Source organism: Tympanuchus pallidicinctus, unplaced genomic scaffold (assembly GCF_026119805.1).
Source record: "Tympanuchus pallidicinctus isolate F22 unplaced genomic scaffold, pur_lepc_1.0 scaffold7, whole genome shotgun sequence".
NCBI lineage: Eukaryota > Metazoa > Chordata > Aves > Galliformes > Phasianidae > Tympanuchus > Tympanuchus pallidicinctus.
The window spans coordinates 2,260,132-2,272,592 of record NW_026294791.1 but is presented as its reverse complement, the minus strand read 5'-3'; the positions used below and the strand labels follow the sequence as shown (position 1 = coordinate 2,272,592).

At 48.1% G+C, this 12,461-nt stretch overlaps 1 protein-coding gene across 16 annotated transcripts in view; it reads right to left on the bottom strand.

The window, feature by feature from the left end:
* The window catches only part of DOCK7 (dedicator of cytokinesis 7), an 88,996-nt gene extending 82,808 nt beyond the window's left edge, over positions 1 to 6,188 (bottom strand). For all 16 annotated transcript variants that reach the window (XM_052666780.1, XM_052666781.1, XM_052666782.1 and 13 more), the window contains exon 1: positions 6,060 to 6,188. In XM_052666780.1, coding sequence (XP_052522740.1) covers positions 6,060 to 6,097 — 38 coding nt within the window. In that variant the 5' untranslated portion in view covers positions 6,098 to 6,188. The remainder of the gene's footprint in view (positions 1 to 6,059) is intronic.
* Between the last annotated feature and the right edge of the window lie 6,273 nt (positions 6,189 to 12,461).

Sequence of the window (12,461 nt, the reverse complement as noted above, 5' to 3'; positions counted from 1 at the left end):
AGGAAAAATTGAATGTATTAAGATGGCTGTTCGGCATGGAAAACATAAAGCATCTGCAGCTGATGGGATTTAAAAGCTTGCCCAGGGTTGTAGACAACCTCTGCTTTAAGCCTCATCTCTAACTCCATACATATTCTGTGCAGAATGGCAGATCAGAGCCTGCATTTGGCCATGACCAGAAAAACTAAACATCTTTCCCCACTTATGAGAAGTGCACTGCTCCCAGGTGGAAAGCACAGCCAGAAGTGGAAACTCATCCTCTGCTGGGAGGCTGCTGGAAGCCACAGGCATCCAGCACAGCTCCTTCTGGTTACAGCAGCTCTCCACGAGCCCAATGTGTGGCTGGTGCCCCATGCTCTGAGATCAGCTGCAGGGAGACTCCTGGTCCTTTTTTCCAGGTGATGGCTCTGTGTTGGTATGAGCGTGGCTGTAGTTGGGATGATCTGGCTGCACGCAGACCTCAGGTCCCCTACAGGCCTCTGCAGGATCTCCTACAACTTGCTCCATGCCTGCAGTCTGGTGCACAGACCTACCTGGCTTCTGTACCACAGCATTCACAAACACAGTGAACCACTACTGGAAAGCATCATGCTTCGGATGCTACATGATAACCCCAAACATTATTTCTATGCCCACCAGAATCTAAGCTTTCTTAGATTAGAAAATACACTGCACCAAACATAACCAGAAAAAAGAAATAAATCTCAAAATAGTATCCAAATTCTGCCCCTTTAACAGCTACCTTATATTCATCACATCACCTGGGATCCTTAGACAAACCTTCCAGTTAATTGCAGCTCATAGCCTCATGAAGCCCAGGATCTCTGTGTTTAAAGTGCATCTTTTCCAGCCTTTTCCCTTTCAACCTCCTTCACTGGTTAATTATTGTTATGTGCATGTGGTTTACACAGAAAGAAACAGACAAAGGAGAGGGAAAAAAAAAAAATCCCCTTGGAATTGGCTTCTAAAGCAAAACACAGCTGGTCATTTTCTAAGTGCTCGGAGCTGCAAACGGAATGCAGCCATTTGTTTGTACTTCCACCTTTCTTTATTACACACAAAAATACATTTTGGCTTTTATAGGGCTGATGCTACCAAAATGAAAAACCATTCCTTTTTGGTTTTAACTTAAGAAGCACACTGGAAATACCAATTCTTCCCAAGGAAAGGCTCGTGGAGACCTCAGAAGGAACTTCATACCCTTTTTGTGCTGGGTTATGTCAATTAAGGTTATAAACTCTTCTCCTTCTCAGAAGAGCCAGCTCAGGATACAGCCCGGCCCATCTACATCATATGCTGCATTAACACTTAGGGATGTAACAAATAACAGAAATGGAACTGGCAATCTTTGCCCAAAATGGAGCTTAACAAAGGGTTTCTATTCCTATTACTGCTAGTACAATCTAGTTTAGCACCAAGCTACTCAGCACCACGCAGTGAGAGCTGCCATTTTTTGATTCTCCATACAAATACTCAATTTTTCTTGCATGCATTTCATAGGAGACATCTCACTTTTTCCATACAGTTTGAGGAAGCCTCTTTTCCACAGCCTGCCCCATTTTGAGAGAGTACCGCAAAATGTTTGATTCACCCCTCATGCTCATGTCTGCAATTTGTGTCTCAAACACAGGTCTCTACATTCAGTGAGCATTTGCCTCTTGAGAAAGGCAGCCTGGTCCAGCAAACCATCTGCACTGGGCTGGAATTCCCAAAGCTGAATGGCACGAGCTAGTTTTCTGTCTTGGGCTGCAGGCGAGACAAGCTGTCCACGTGTGCCCTCCTGTCCAACAGGACAGCACCATCCACGCTTGCTCCATGGCATGAGTCAGTGGGTACGTGGTACAGCAGACAAGGAGCCCAAGTAAGATACCAGTGCAGGCACGCCCTGACCACCACCTTCCTGCAAAACCTCAGGTCCCACTTCCTCCCTTTGAGTGAAACGGGTTTGATTTACAACCCCCTGCTGAGGAAATACTCAGCCTGATCCCAACCACTGCAGGATAAGCGTGGGCTCTTAACACGGAAGATGAACAATGTGTTCCCTTCTTCTTTACCATCAATTAAAGCAGCAAACACCACGGAATGCTACCTGGGGTGCTCTTCTGACAGCATCTGAGTGCTAAGGCGGAAAGGGTCACCCCTGGCTGAGCTCCCAACATACCTGCCTGTGAAAATCACCACAGGGCTGGACCTTTCAGGAGAGAACAAAGGCACGTCTCACACTGAGGAAAAACAAGGAAGCCTTGGACAAAGTAAGCTGAGCTGTAGGGACGAGCTGTTCTCTTCTTGCTTTCAAAGAGCAGTCAGGGATTCCCATACGCTTCTTGGAGCACTGCTGGCTCCAGCACGAGACATCCACAGGGCAGGCAGCACGACTTTTGGAGAGGAGGAAAAAGCTGCACTAAAGCTTGTGTTAAAAATACTTCCATCTATCTGTGAGAGCATTTTGACAATGCAAAAGGCATCTGAACACGAGAAGAAACTCCCTGAATACCTTCCTGCAGCCACATTTCTGATGCTGGTGGGAGCCAGTGACAGCTTTGCTATCACTTTCAGTGGGTGCAGGCTTCACACCAGCTCTGTTTACCCCTAGGCAGGGTAAAGGTGTTTGTCAGTCTCCCTGGAACATTGTTCAGGCAACGCAAAGGGGCTTCAAATGAACACCAACACAAATGGAGTTTTTCCACCAGTAAAAATCAAACTTGGAGAGCGTGAGGTTGAAATGCACAGGAAAACAGAGGGCAAGGAAGGGGCATTATTCCAGGCCAGAAGAATCCTGTTCAGCTGCAGAATTCAGAAAGGACACAACTCATCCAAGCACCTTCCAAATGGTGATGGTCCCACTGAAGCAGCAGGATGGCTTAAGGACAATGAGAGGGCACAGATCAAGGCTTGTAGGAAAGGCTATGTTCATCTGCCCAAACATGTATGCTGCACGATGTTTATAGAGCATTTCTTCCATCTTCTTTATTTGAATTCTGACCAAATCTGCAGAACTTTTCCACCATTTACCCCTGGAAAGATGGGCTGTGTGATACAACACACTTCAGCAGCTGGGACTATGAGCTCAGTACTGAGCTTCAGAGTACAGGGCCTCCACATCCCATTTCTCTGCCAAACAACAACATACCCTGAAAATATATGGGGATACTTCAACAGGAAAAATGCAATGCTCAGAGTTGAAGGGGTGAGCATGCGGCAGGAACCCCAGGGGGGCCAGATGCAGCACTGGGACTGTAGGCTCAGCCCCTGCTGGGGGAGGACTGGCAGTTCAGAGTTCCTCAATTGTTACTATGTTCCTCAATGTATTACTGACATCTGTTTGGCTTTTATTGAGAGGTCTTAACACCTGCATTTACCTCTGCCAGCCTGGATCTCAGCTTTACCAACTCTTTTCTAGTCCCTCAAGCACCATATAAGCTGAACAGAGGCACTGAACAGAAACACAACTCTTCTTTTACGCAGAGATGGAAGAAACACTACAGCACTGGCACAGAGAGCCCAGAGACGTGATGGATGCCCCAACCCTGCACGCACCCAACGTCAGGGAAGGGGCTCTGAGCACCTATGGAGCTATGGGTTCCATTCTCCTATTGCAGGAGAATGGAACCAGGTGGCTTTTAAAGCCCTTTTCCAACTCAAATGATTCTATGATTCTGTGAGCACTGTACAAGCGACTACAGAAGTAGTATGATGCTACAGAAGGATGTTCCAATAGTTACATAGAAAAATGATTAACAGTGTATTTTCAATTAAAAATTAACCATTTCAGATATCATTTACCACACTCTAATACGTTTAACTCAAGAGCTTCTTCTGCTAAGGTCAAGAATTAGTAAGTGCATGTGATGGCCAAAGTTCAAGCTAAAATCTGCTGAAGCTTGAAGCCTTCCAGTAGAAAAGCAGTATAACCTGGTCAGAAAGACATCTTCTAGCAGGCCAGATTTTTCTGAAACTGCTGCAGCAGCCATTGAGAAGTGCCCACGTGAGTATTTAAATGCTCCAATAGTGATAAACAGACTCCACAGGGCACAGGAGTTCTGTGCCTATCTTTGAGGTGTACCGCAGTGGTTGAAGAAAGCATGATAAATCAGTTCTGCAAAGACCACATCCGTGGTTTTTCTAAGAAAAAGAAGAGAGAATGGTTTTTTTCTTTCCTTCCTCCCACTACTGCAACAAGCAGCTTAGAAACTTCTATCTCTTAAAGATAGAAGCCTTAAAGAAATTCACATTTACGGATCTGAACTACACCCCAACTGAATTACACACAAATGGCCAAACCAAGAGCAGTGTGACCACTTCCTGTGTGTGAATAAGACAAATGGTATGTGTACCTCAACGAGCAAGCCAAACCGGAGGGCAGAGTGTGAATATGGGATGGATCTATTCTTCTTTAAACAATGCAGCCGGGGAGGGCTTCCAGCAGCCATCAAGACAGCTCGTGGGACTTCCGGATGCTGCTTGTTGTGACCAAATCCCTCAGCCTCTGAAACTCTAAGTTGCAGAGCAGCATATTCTGTGTTGGTGTGAGAAGGGCTACAGCTCAGTGCGAGCACCTCTGGGTACCCATCTCTGCCCACAGGTTTTTGGTTCACACGCACTGGGTGTGCTGCCCATGAATTACAAACCTGAAGGCAACACTCCAACATGGGAAATCCCAGGCAGAAAGGCAGCAGTCATGTAAATAAGGATATCCTCCAGGACGAGGACTTGGAGATCACAGAATCATTGAGATTCAAAAAAACATCTAAGATCACTGAGTCCACTGTGCCCAGTGCCACATCCCTCACTGCCACGTCCCCATGGTTCTGACACACCCCCAGGGATGGTGATCCCACCACTCCATGGGCAGCCCATGCCAGTGCCCGACTGCTCCTTCTTTCCTAACAACCAACCTAACACACAGCTGTTCTGTTCCAAGCTGATGCCACTGCATGCTACCCAGTGCTTTAGCAAGCACAGCATGCAAGAACATCCAACTCCACAAATGAACCTGGCACATTGAAAAGACTGCCTCTACTTGCATAAAATGCCACCACTGGGTTGGCATGAAAACGCGAGTGCATTAGATCAAAAGGTACAAAGATGGCACAGCTGCAACCCGTGCTGTAGCACCCTGTGAGATGAATACTAGAACCACCAAAGTGCACCTATCTTGGTGGGTAAAATCTATCTACCGTGCCAAACTGGTGGCTGGCAGAGGCAGAAGGTGCACCAGCAGCACTGACCCATCCTAGGGCCATTTTATGGAACTTCCCACCACGCTGCTGAGCTTCTTCGGTCCCACTTCTACTATTTGTCCCCCATGTGATGATTTCTATGGCTACAGCCCGGCAGCAGAGCATTCCGGAGACGCTGAGCCCTGGCAGAGCACTGAGAGGAGCGACGTCGGGGTGGGACCGCTGCCGCCCCAGTCCTACACAGCCCTTTCCATCAATTCCCTTCCTGGCGGCCTTTCTCCACCATCGGATCAGACACAGCTCCCATACTCGCCACTTTACCACGCACACACGACCCAGCCTTCGCTCCTGCTCTCAGCCCCACCGGCCGGGGCTGGGGAGGCGTCCGCTGAGAACTGCCAACAGAACCGCGAATCCCGTCAGACCCCGAAGGGGCTCGGGAAGGCGCGGGGAGATTTTCCATAAATATTCCTTCGTTACTAAAGAAGTAAACAACGCACACAACGCCGCGATGCGGAGCCCGAGGCCGCCGGCCCCCCGCCCGCGCACACAAAGGGCCGTACCGGCGGGCCGGGCCCATTGTGCAGGCACAGCGAGCTGCTGCGGCGGGCGGCTCGGTCCCGCTGCCCTTCTCAAACGGCTCCGTTCGGTTTATCCCTCAGGGAAGCGGCACGGCGCGCACGCCGCCTCCACCACGCCTTTGTCGGGGGAACCGCGGCCCCCAGCGCGGCCCCGCAGCCGGCCCTGCCCCGCCCCGCACGCCCCGCCGGGCCCCGCCGAGCGGCCCCGGAGCCGGGACGCCGGGCCGACCCCGATGGGCGCGGCGCAGCGCGGCGGTGCCCCCCGCCGGCCCCGTCCCCCCGCTCCGCTCCGCGCTACCTGCTGATCTTCTGCGCGAAGGCGCGGCGCTCGGCCATGGCTCGCTCGGCACTAGGAGCCGGGAACGGGCGCCGTAATGCTCGGCGGAGGCGCGCACCCGCGCGGCGCTGCCGGCCCGGCTCCCCCCCCGGCGCTGGCCGTGCCCGCCCGCTGCTCCCCCTGCTGGCGGCGCGGTGCCGCTGCTCGCAGACATACGGCGCTCGGAGGACGCATTGTCCCCGCGCGGGCGCGGCCGCCGCTCAGTGCCGGCAGCGTCCGCAGCCCCGGCGCCGGCCCCGAGCGGGCGCCGCCTCCTTCCCCGGCGGGCTGAGCCGTGCCGGTGCCGTTGCCGTTGCCGTTGCCGTTGCGAAGGCCGAGCGCTGTGATGCTTCGCTCTCCTTCAGAACAGCAGGGTTTGGCTGTTGTGAACAAAGAGAGACCGGCGTATCGCGCTAAGCTCAGCCCCAAAGCCCCAGCGGTGCCTCGAAGCGGCGTGACGCGACTCCCATCGCTCTGTCCTGAGGCCGTGCTGCCGTGCAACGCTATTTCAGTACTTCAAAGGCAAAGATTGAATCCAGGCCGCGTCCCCACAGAAAAACCAGAGCCAATGCTGCGCCGACACGTGCCGTGCATTAATCTAAAGCAGAAGACTATTAATAGCAATCCCGGAAGTGTCCCAAAGTTGCAAGTGTGAATTGGGCAGATGCCATCTGTGTGCGATGTGTGATCGCTTCCAGCACCCGTTACACGGGGAATGTCAGGCCCTGAAATCCGCAAATATATACATGTGTGAGCTGAGCAGACTCTGTGCAAGTATGAAGTGAATCTGGTGGGGATGAGGTTGTGGCCTGCTACACAACTGGGCTGGCACGCGCTGCGCAGATGCGCACACACTGCACGCAGATGGGGATGCTGCAAAGCAAAGCCCCATTGTATGCGATGGAGAAAGGGCTGCTCCTCACCGCGGGGGAGGGGAGGAAACATCCCCAGCCTCTGCCAGGACAAAGAGTTCTGCTGCTGAGCTACTGCTGGCATGTGGAATTGCAGGTGGGATTAATCCATCACAGAGGTTGGGCAGGATAAGCCGAACAGCCATTCATTCACCTCCTTACATCTGAGTTTTTGTCCATCCTTCACATGTAGAACCACCAAATATATTTCCTTGCATAGAATTTCTTTTCCAAAGAGCCATCAGTGGAGATGCAGGAGGACTTGTTTCATTCTGCTTGAAAGGAGAATGTTGCTGCCCAACTCTTCTATAGTGAAACTGAGAATCCTGCATATCTGGAAAGGAACATTCGTGTCACTGCCAGGAGGTGCCACAGAGCAATGCAGCCCCAAACCCTGCCACACAGACACAGTGTCAGTGGTTGATGAAGAGACTTCCTGGATTTTAGGTTTCATTCTCACCCCTGACAGAAGAACTTGTTTTGTTGGCAGTGCATGCAAAGTTGGCTCAGTATTATCCCCCAAAGCTACGTATCCCTTATTTAAAGCTTTCTACAGCTGGCTTGTCAGTGTGGGCTGTCAGAGGTCACCATCACTTATCTGTCAGTGCCCTGCTCTGCACTGCCTGTTCCTGAGCTGAAGCTTGGCCAGACGAGCTGCAGCAAACTTGCTTCCAGCAGCACAGCCACCGCAGTGCTGGAAGCAACCAGCAGAGGGGCAGTGGGTGAGACGCAGATGTGCTCTGACATCTGAAAGCACAAGGAAGCAGAGCTCTGAACTTTTGGCTGAGGTGGGGACACCCGTCCTGCCCTGCCACTCTTGCCAGAGAGACAGCAGCCTTGCTGGAAGAGCAGAAATATAGCTGAGAGCAATCAAGCTTTGAATTATGGCAACAGTCTCTCCTGTGCAGTGAGGGGCCTTCGTACAACTTGCTATATGCTAAAATGGGGCAAGGGATGGAATCATAGAATCACAGAATATCTTGGGTTGGAAGGGACCTCAAGGATCGTGAAGCTCCAACCTCCTTGCTGCAGGCAGGGCCACCAACCTCCACATTTGATACTAGACCAGGCCATCTAGGGCCCCATGCAGCCTGGCCTTGAACACCTCCAGGGATGGACAGGGCATCCACAGCCTCTCTGGGCAGCTGTTCCAGCACCTCACCACTCTCATAGGAAAGAACTTCCCCTTGGTAGTTCACCTTTCTTCACTTCACCCTCATAATGAAGATTTGTTACTCACCTTCTAACAGCCCAGCAACAGCCTACAAAGTTGGTGTCAATGACTTTAAATACTGAGAGATCTCAGGCTGGCCCTTGTAAAGAGATCCTGTAGATTGAATCTGAATGTTGCAGTGTATGGAGTACTAACCAGGAGAAATTAAGGAAAAAGAAATATGACGGGAAAAATGGGAGTATTTCACAATCAAAAAACAATGCCAGACACTAAAATTCATGGTGACAACAAATCCTGACTCCATATCACTGACAGATCAGTGTGATTGACGTTGTGGCATGTCTGTATTATTTTGAGTGCTGTCACTGACAGGTGCTGAGTCACATAACCTATCTGCCTCTGTTTTCTCATTTGCAAGTGAAGATAATTAATAGGAGGAAACGTTTTGTCTGAAGAAAGAAACTCATGCTTCATGAAGAGAGTGTGGCCAAACTGCGATGCGGGATTTCAGTGTGAAAAACACTTCTCTAGACATCTCTTTGGAAACAAGCAACTTCTGGTTCAAAAGCAACTGTTGTGTGGCACATTTTACCTGGAGTAGAAAACAGAACTATTTTCTTTAAATTAGGGTGACATTCCTTCAGCACACTGTAATTTTTAACCCCATTTTAGAAAGCAAAAAAGGAGGCACTTGTGTTGTTTTACATGTGATTCCAAAGATGGGATGAATCTGCCTTGGAAAGACCCTACTACATCGCAAAGAAGTTAGCCCATCTGCACAGCCATCAATAAGGCATCTGCTGCTCCAGGTAAGCACACTTGTCAGTGAAAAGGGGTGATGCTCACTTCTCCTGGGCACATTGATGCTTCGGCAGGACAGAGCATATGCTGAACAGGGAGGTGAGGGACACTGTGGAGGTTGATGAGGCTCCACTCTATCTGTTGCATTTCCTTTCTAGTCACCCTGCTGATGTGGGGGCTCAGGAGGAGCCCAGCAAGTTATCATAACATCACTGCCACGTTGAAAGTCTCTCTTCTCTAATAAACGTTGTTAAGAAAATGCAAGGAACAAATAGTTGTGTTTATATCTGTGAGCTGTGCTGGGTCTGAGCAACTACCCGTCTAAAGCTCATAGCCTAGACAAGGTGCTCTACAACACACGTGTGTCTGTGAAACATCTGCCCTAATGAATGAAGCATTGCTGTAAGTTCAGCAGCATTCCTTCCCATCTTCCCATAAACCACATGCATCCTTTAAAATAAGGGACTAAATTGTTTTTGGTTTTGTTTTTTAATTGAGAACAAATCTTACTTGGTTATAACGAAATTTGGTAAGTGCATGTTCTGAACACAGGTGCAACTCATTTAATCTGATAACTCCTAAATTAAGTTCTGCACAAGAAAAATCTTTTGTGCGGTAGCTGCAAACCATTTTGCAAGAAGCAAACTGATCCCATGCTTTGTTTGTTAGCAGTCCATTTACTCAGCCAGTGCTTCCTTGTTCTTCTTACATAAACTTCCTCAAAGCAAAAACATTGGATACATTTTCCACTGCAAATGTGTCCAGCATTAGTCAATAAACAAAGAAGTAAACATGGGTCTGTAAATTCAGAGAGCCATCTACTGGCAGCTAAGTGAAACGAATTAAATTAATTAAGGGCCAAATCTCTGCCTGTCTCTTGAAAGTCATTTCTTTGAAGTTAAGGAACTAAACATGAACAAACTCATTTCAAGACTTGTGGCAAGAGTGAAGATGTTGGAGTTCTCGGAGCAGGAAAGAGCAGCTTCATTTGCCCAGTGCCCAGATTCTACTGGGTGAATGGGAAACTAAGGATAACAGAGTAAAGGAGTGAGGACTGTTGGAGCGCCTGCAGCCTTCCTCACATTCCTCATGTCGATGCTATTTCTTTTACAGACAGCTCAAGACAGGCATAGCAAACACTAATGGAGCCGAAGTGCCCTATGTGTAGTGTTTCAAAGATCAATTTTAAAGGGAACAATATTCTTCCTCACTGCCATCAGAAGATCACAGGAGTTACACACAGCAAGAGAGATACGCTGCAGTTCTGGGGACTGAATTCAAATCATGTCAACTTCTGCAAAACAGCTGTGCATAAAACAGCCTCCTGCCTAGAGCAAAATTTCCCAGCCTGTGAGCCTATCCCAGTGGAGGATCACACTTCCTTTCTTGGGAACAGCAGTCCCAGGCACTGGTGCTCTTCCCTGGCCTAATCCCAGGAGAGGGTAAGAAAATCTGTTTTTGAATGGAGTCAGTGGTACGAGCAGAATCACACTGGCAAAATCTGTGGAGGCAAATACCTAAACTGCAACTCTGCAGGAGCCATGCTCAGTTTGTCCCTTTCATCTTGCAGAAGTGCTCTGAGGATGGTGCACATACTGCTGCCTCAATTGCTCCCACAAGCAGACGGACACAGCAGGCACACGTGAGCAGGCTGACACTTGGTAGAAAGGTGGCTTGTCTAGAAAAGGACAGCTGGGCTGACAGCATAGTCACAAAGTCTGTGCATACACCTGGGAAAGCAATACCAGAGAATCCTTTGTTCCCTGAAAGGTTTCCTCAGGTTTACATGTTTCTTTGTTGCTTTGCTGTGTGTGTGCACTAGCTATTAACCTTGAAGATTCCAGTTTCCTTGGGAAACCCATGACATTCTACAGTCACAGGTTTGCTTCAGAAACAAAATATTCATTGCAGCGGTTATATTTTAATTAAAAACACTTGTAGTCTTTACAAAGCTCTGAGTTCTTTATCTAACCATTCTATTTCCAGTAGTGTTGCTAAGCACAAACAACCCTGTTACAAGCGTGTCTGAGGTTTTCTGCTCCTGAATGAGTGGGAGTAACCTTAGAGTAAAATATTCTAACAAGCAGTTCTGAGAGCAGCAGAATTAGCGCAGCCTTGATTGCAGTCTTCCCCCTTTAACCCATCACAGTGTCTCTTTCTGCTTGAGCAGCTATTGCACAAAAACTGGAGGCCTGTAGTATCTTCAAGGCTCTACAAACCTGATTCAATTGCCGAGTGGTCTTCAAGCTTTCCAAAGGGAAATGGATCAGAAATGACTTACTTCCCTAGGAAATTAAACTAAAAATAAACGATGAAAAATTCTTTCCAGCTGTTTGACCTAAGGTCTGCACTGCTTACAAAACACACAAATGGCTGCTTATAAACATATTGCAAATTACTGGTGGATGCTCAGATCCCAAAGGTGAACTAGCGGACTAGCTGCAAATACAGGAGCATCTTCATTCCCCTAACTGCCCAGCATTTTGGTGCTATCTTGCCATTCTGCAGTGAATAGGAGTTGTGTTACCATGGTATCTCAGATATCCATAAAGCAGAGAGCATCTTCTCTAATTCTTAGTCTTTTTGATGCTGCCTCTTTGTGTTACCTGTTTTGCTTACCTACTAAAAAAGGAAAGACAAATTACATCTTCCATAATCACAGATTTTAAATATTTCATTATTCATCCCATACTAATTTAGCACAAATGGATGGTTTGCATGGCCTTTATGGTATTAAAATGTTGCAAGTGCAAACTTTGTGACATTCGTTAGAATTCTGTTGAACACAATATGTTCTTTCCCACTCCTTCTGCAAATCTTTCCTACAGAGAAGGAATTAGTCAAGGTGAAGGAAACTCTCTTTACAGATAGTTATTTATGGTTGCCTGTGGAATTATTTTGCAATCAAAGCTTTGTTTTGCATGATCTGACTGATGCAAAAAGCAGAAAATAAATATCTTCATTCTCATAACCTGATTGCCTGAGGGATTTACAATGTATATCCAGATGGCATATTGTGTGGCCTATCAAATCAGGGCATGGTTATTAAATTTCAAAGCAGGAAGGTGCAGGCAACTAATTTCAGGCAGGGGAATAGTCATTTCATTTGATCAACTGAATAATTCTTTGTTCAATATTTACCCAAATCCAAGCCATGTGAGCTACTGAGCTCTCAATATTCGAGACCATACACAAACAGACAAGCACATTCATCTTTGTCTTTGAAAACATAAGCAAAGATGAAACTTTAAAGAACTATTATTTCTAAAACGGGTCATAACATTCGGAAGGCGGGAGGCCTGTCTCCTTCTGCACTGACAGATTACCTGGACTGTAAGGACAGTCTTTCATGACTTTAATACAAACAGCAAGCGTGTTTTACTTTAAAATCTTTATCTTGGCTTGGAATATGCACAGGGCACGAGAGCAACTTTCCCTGCATCACCGCTCCTTTCTGGTTTTGAGAAGGAACAGCAACAGCTGCTGCGTGGAGAGGCT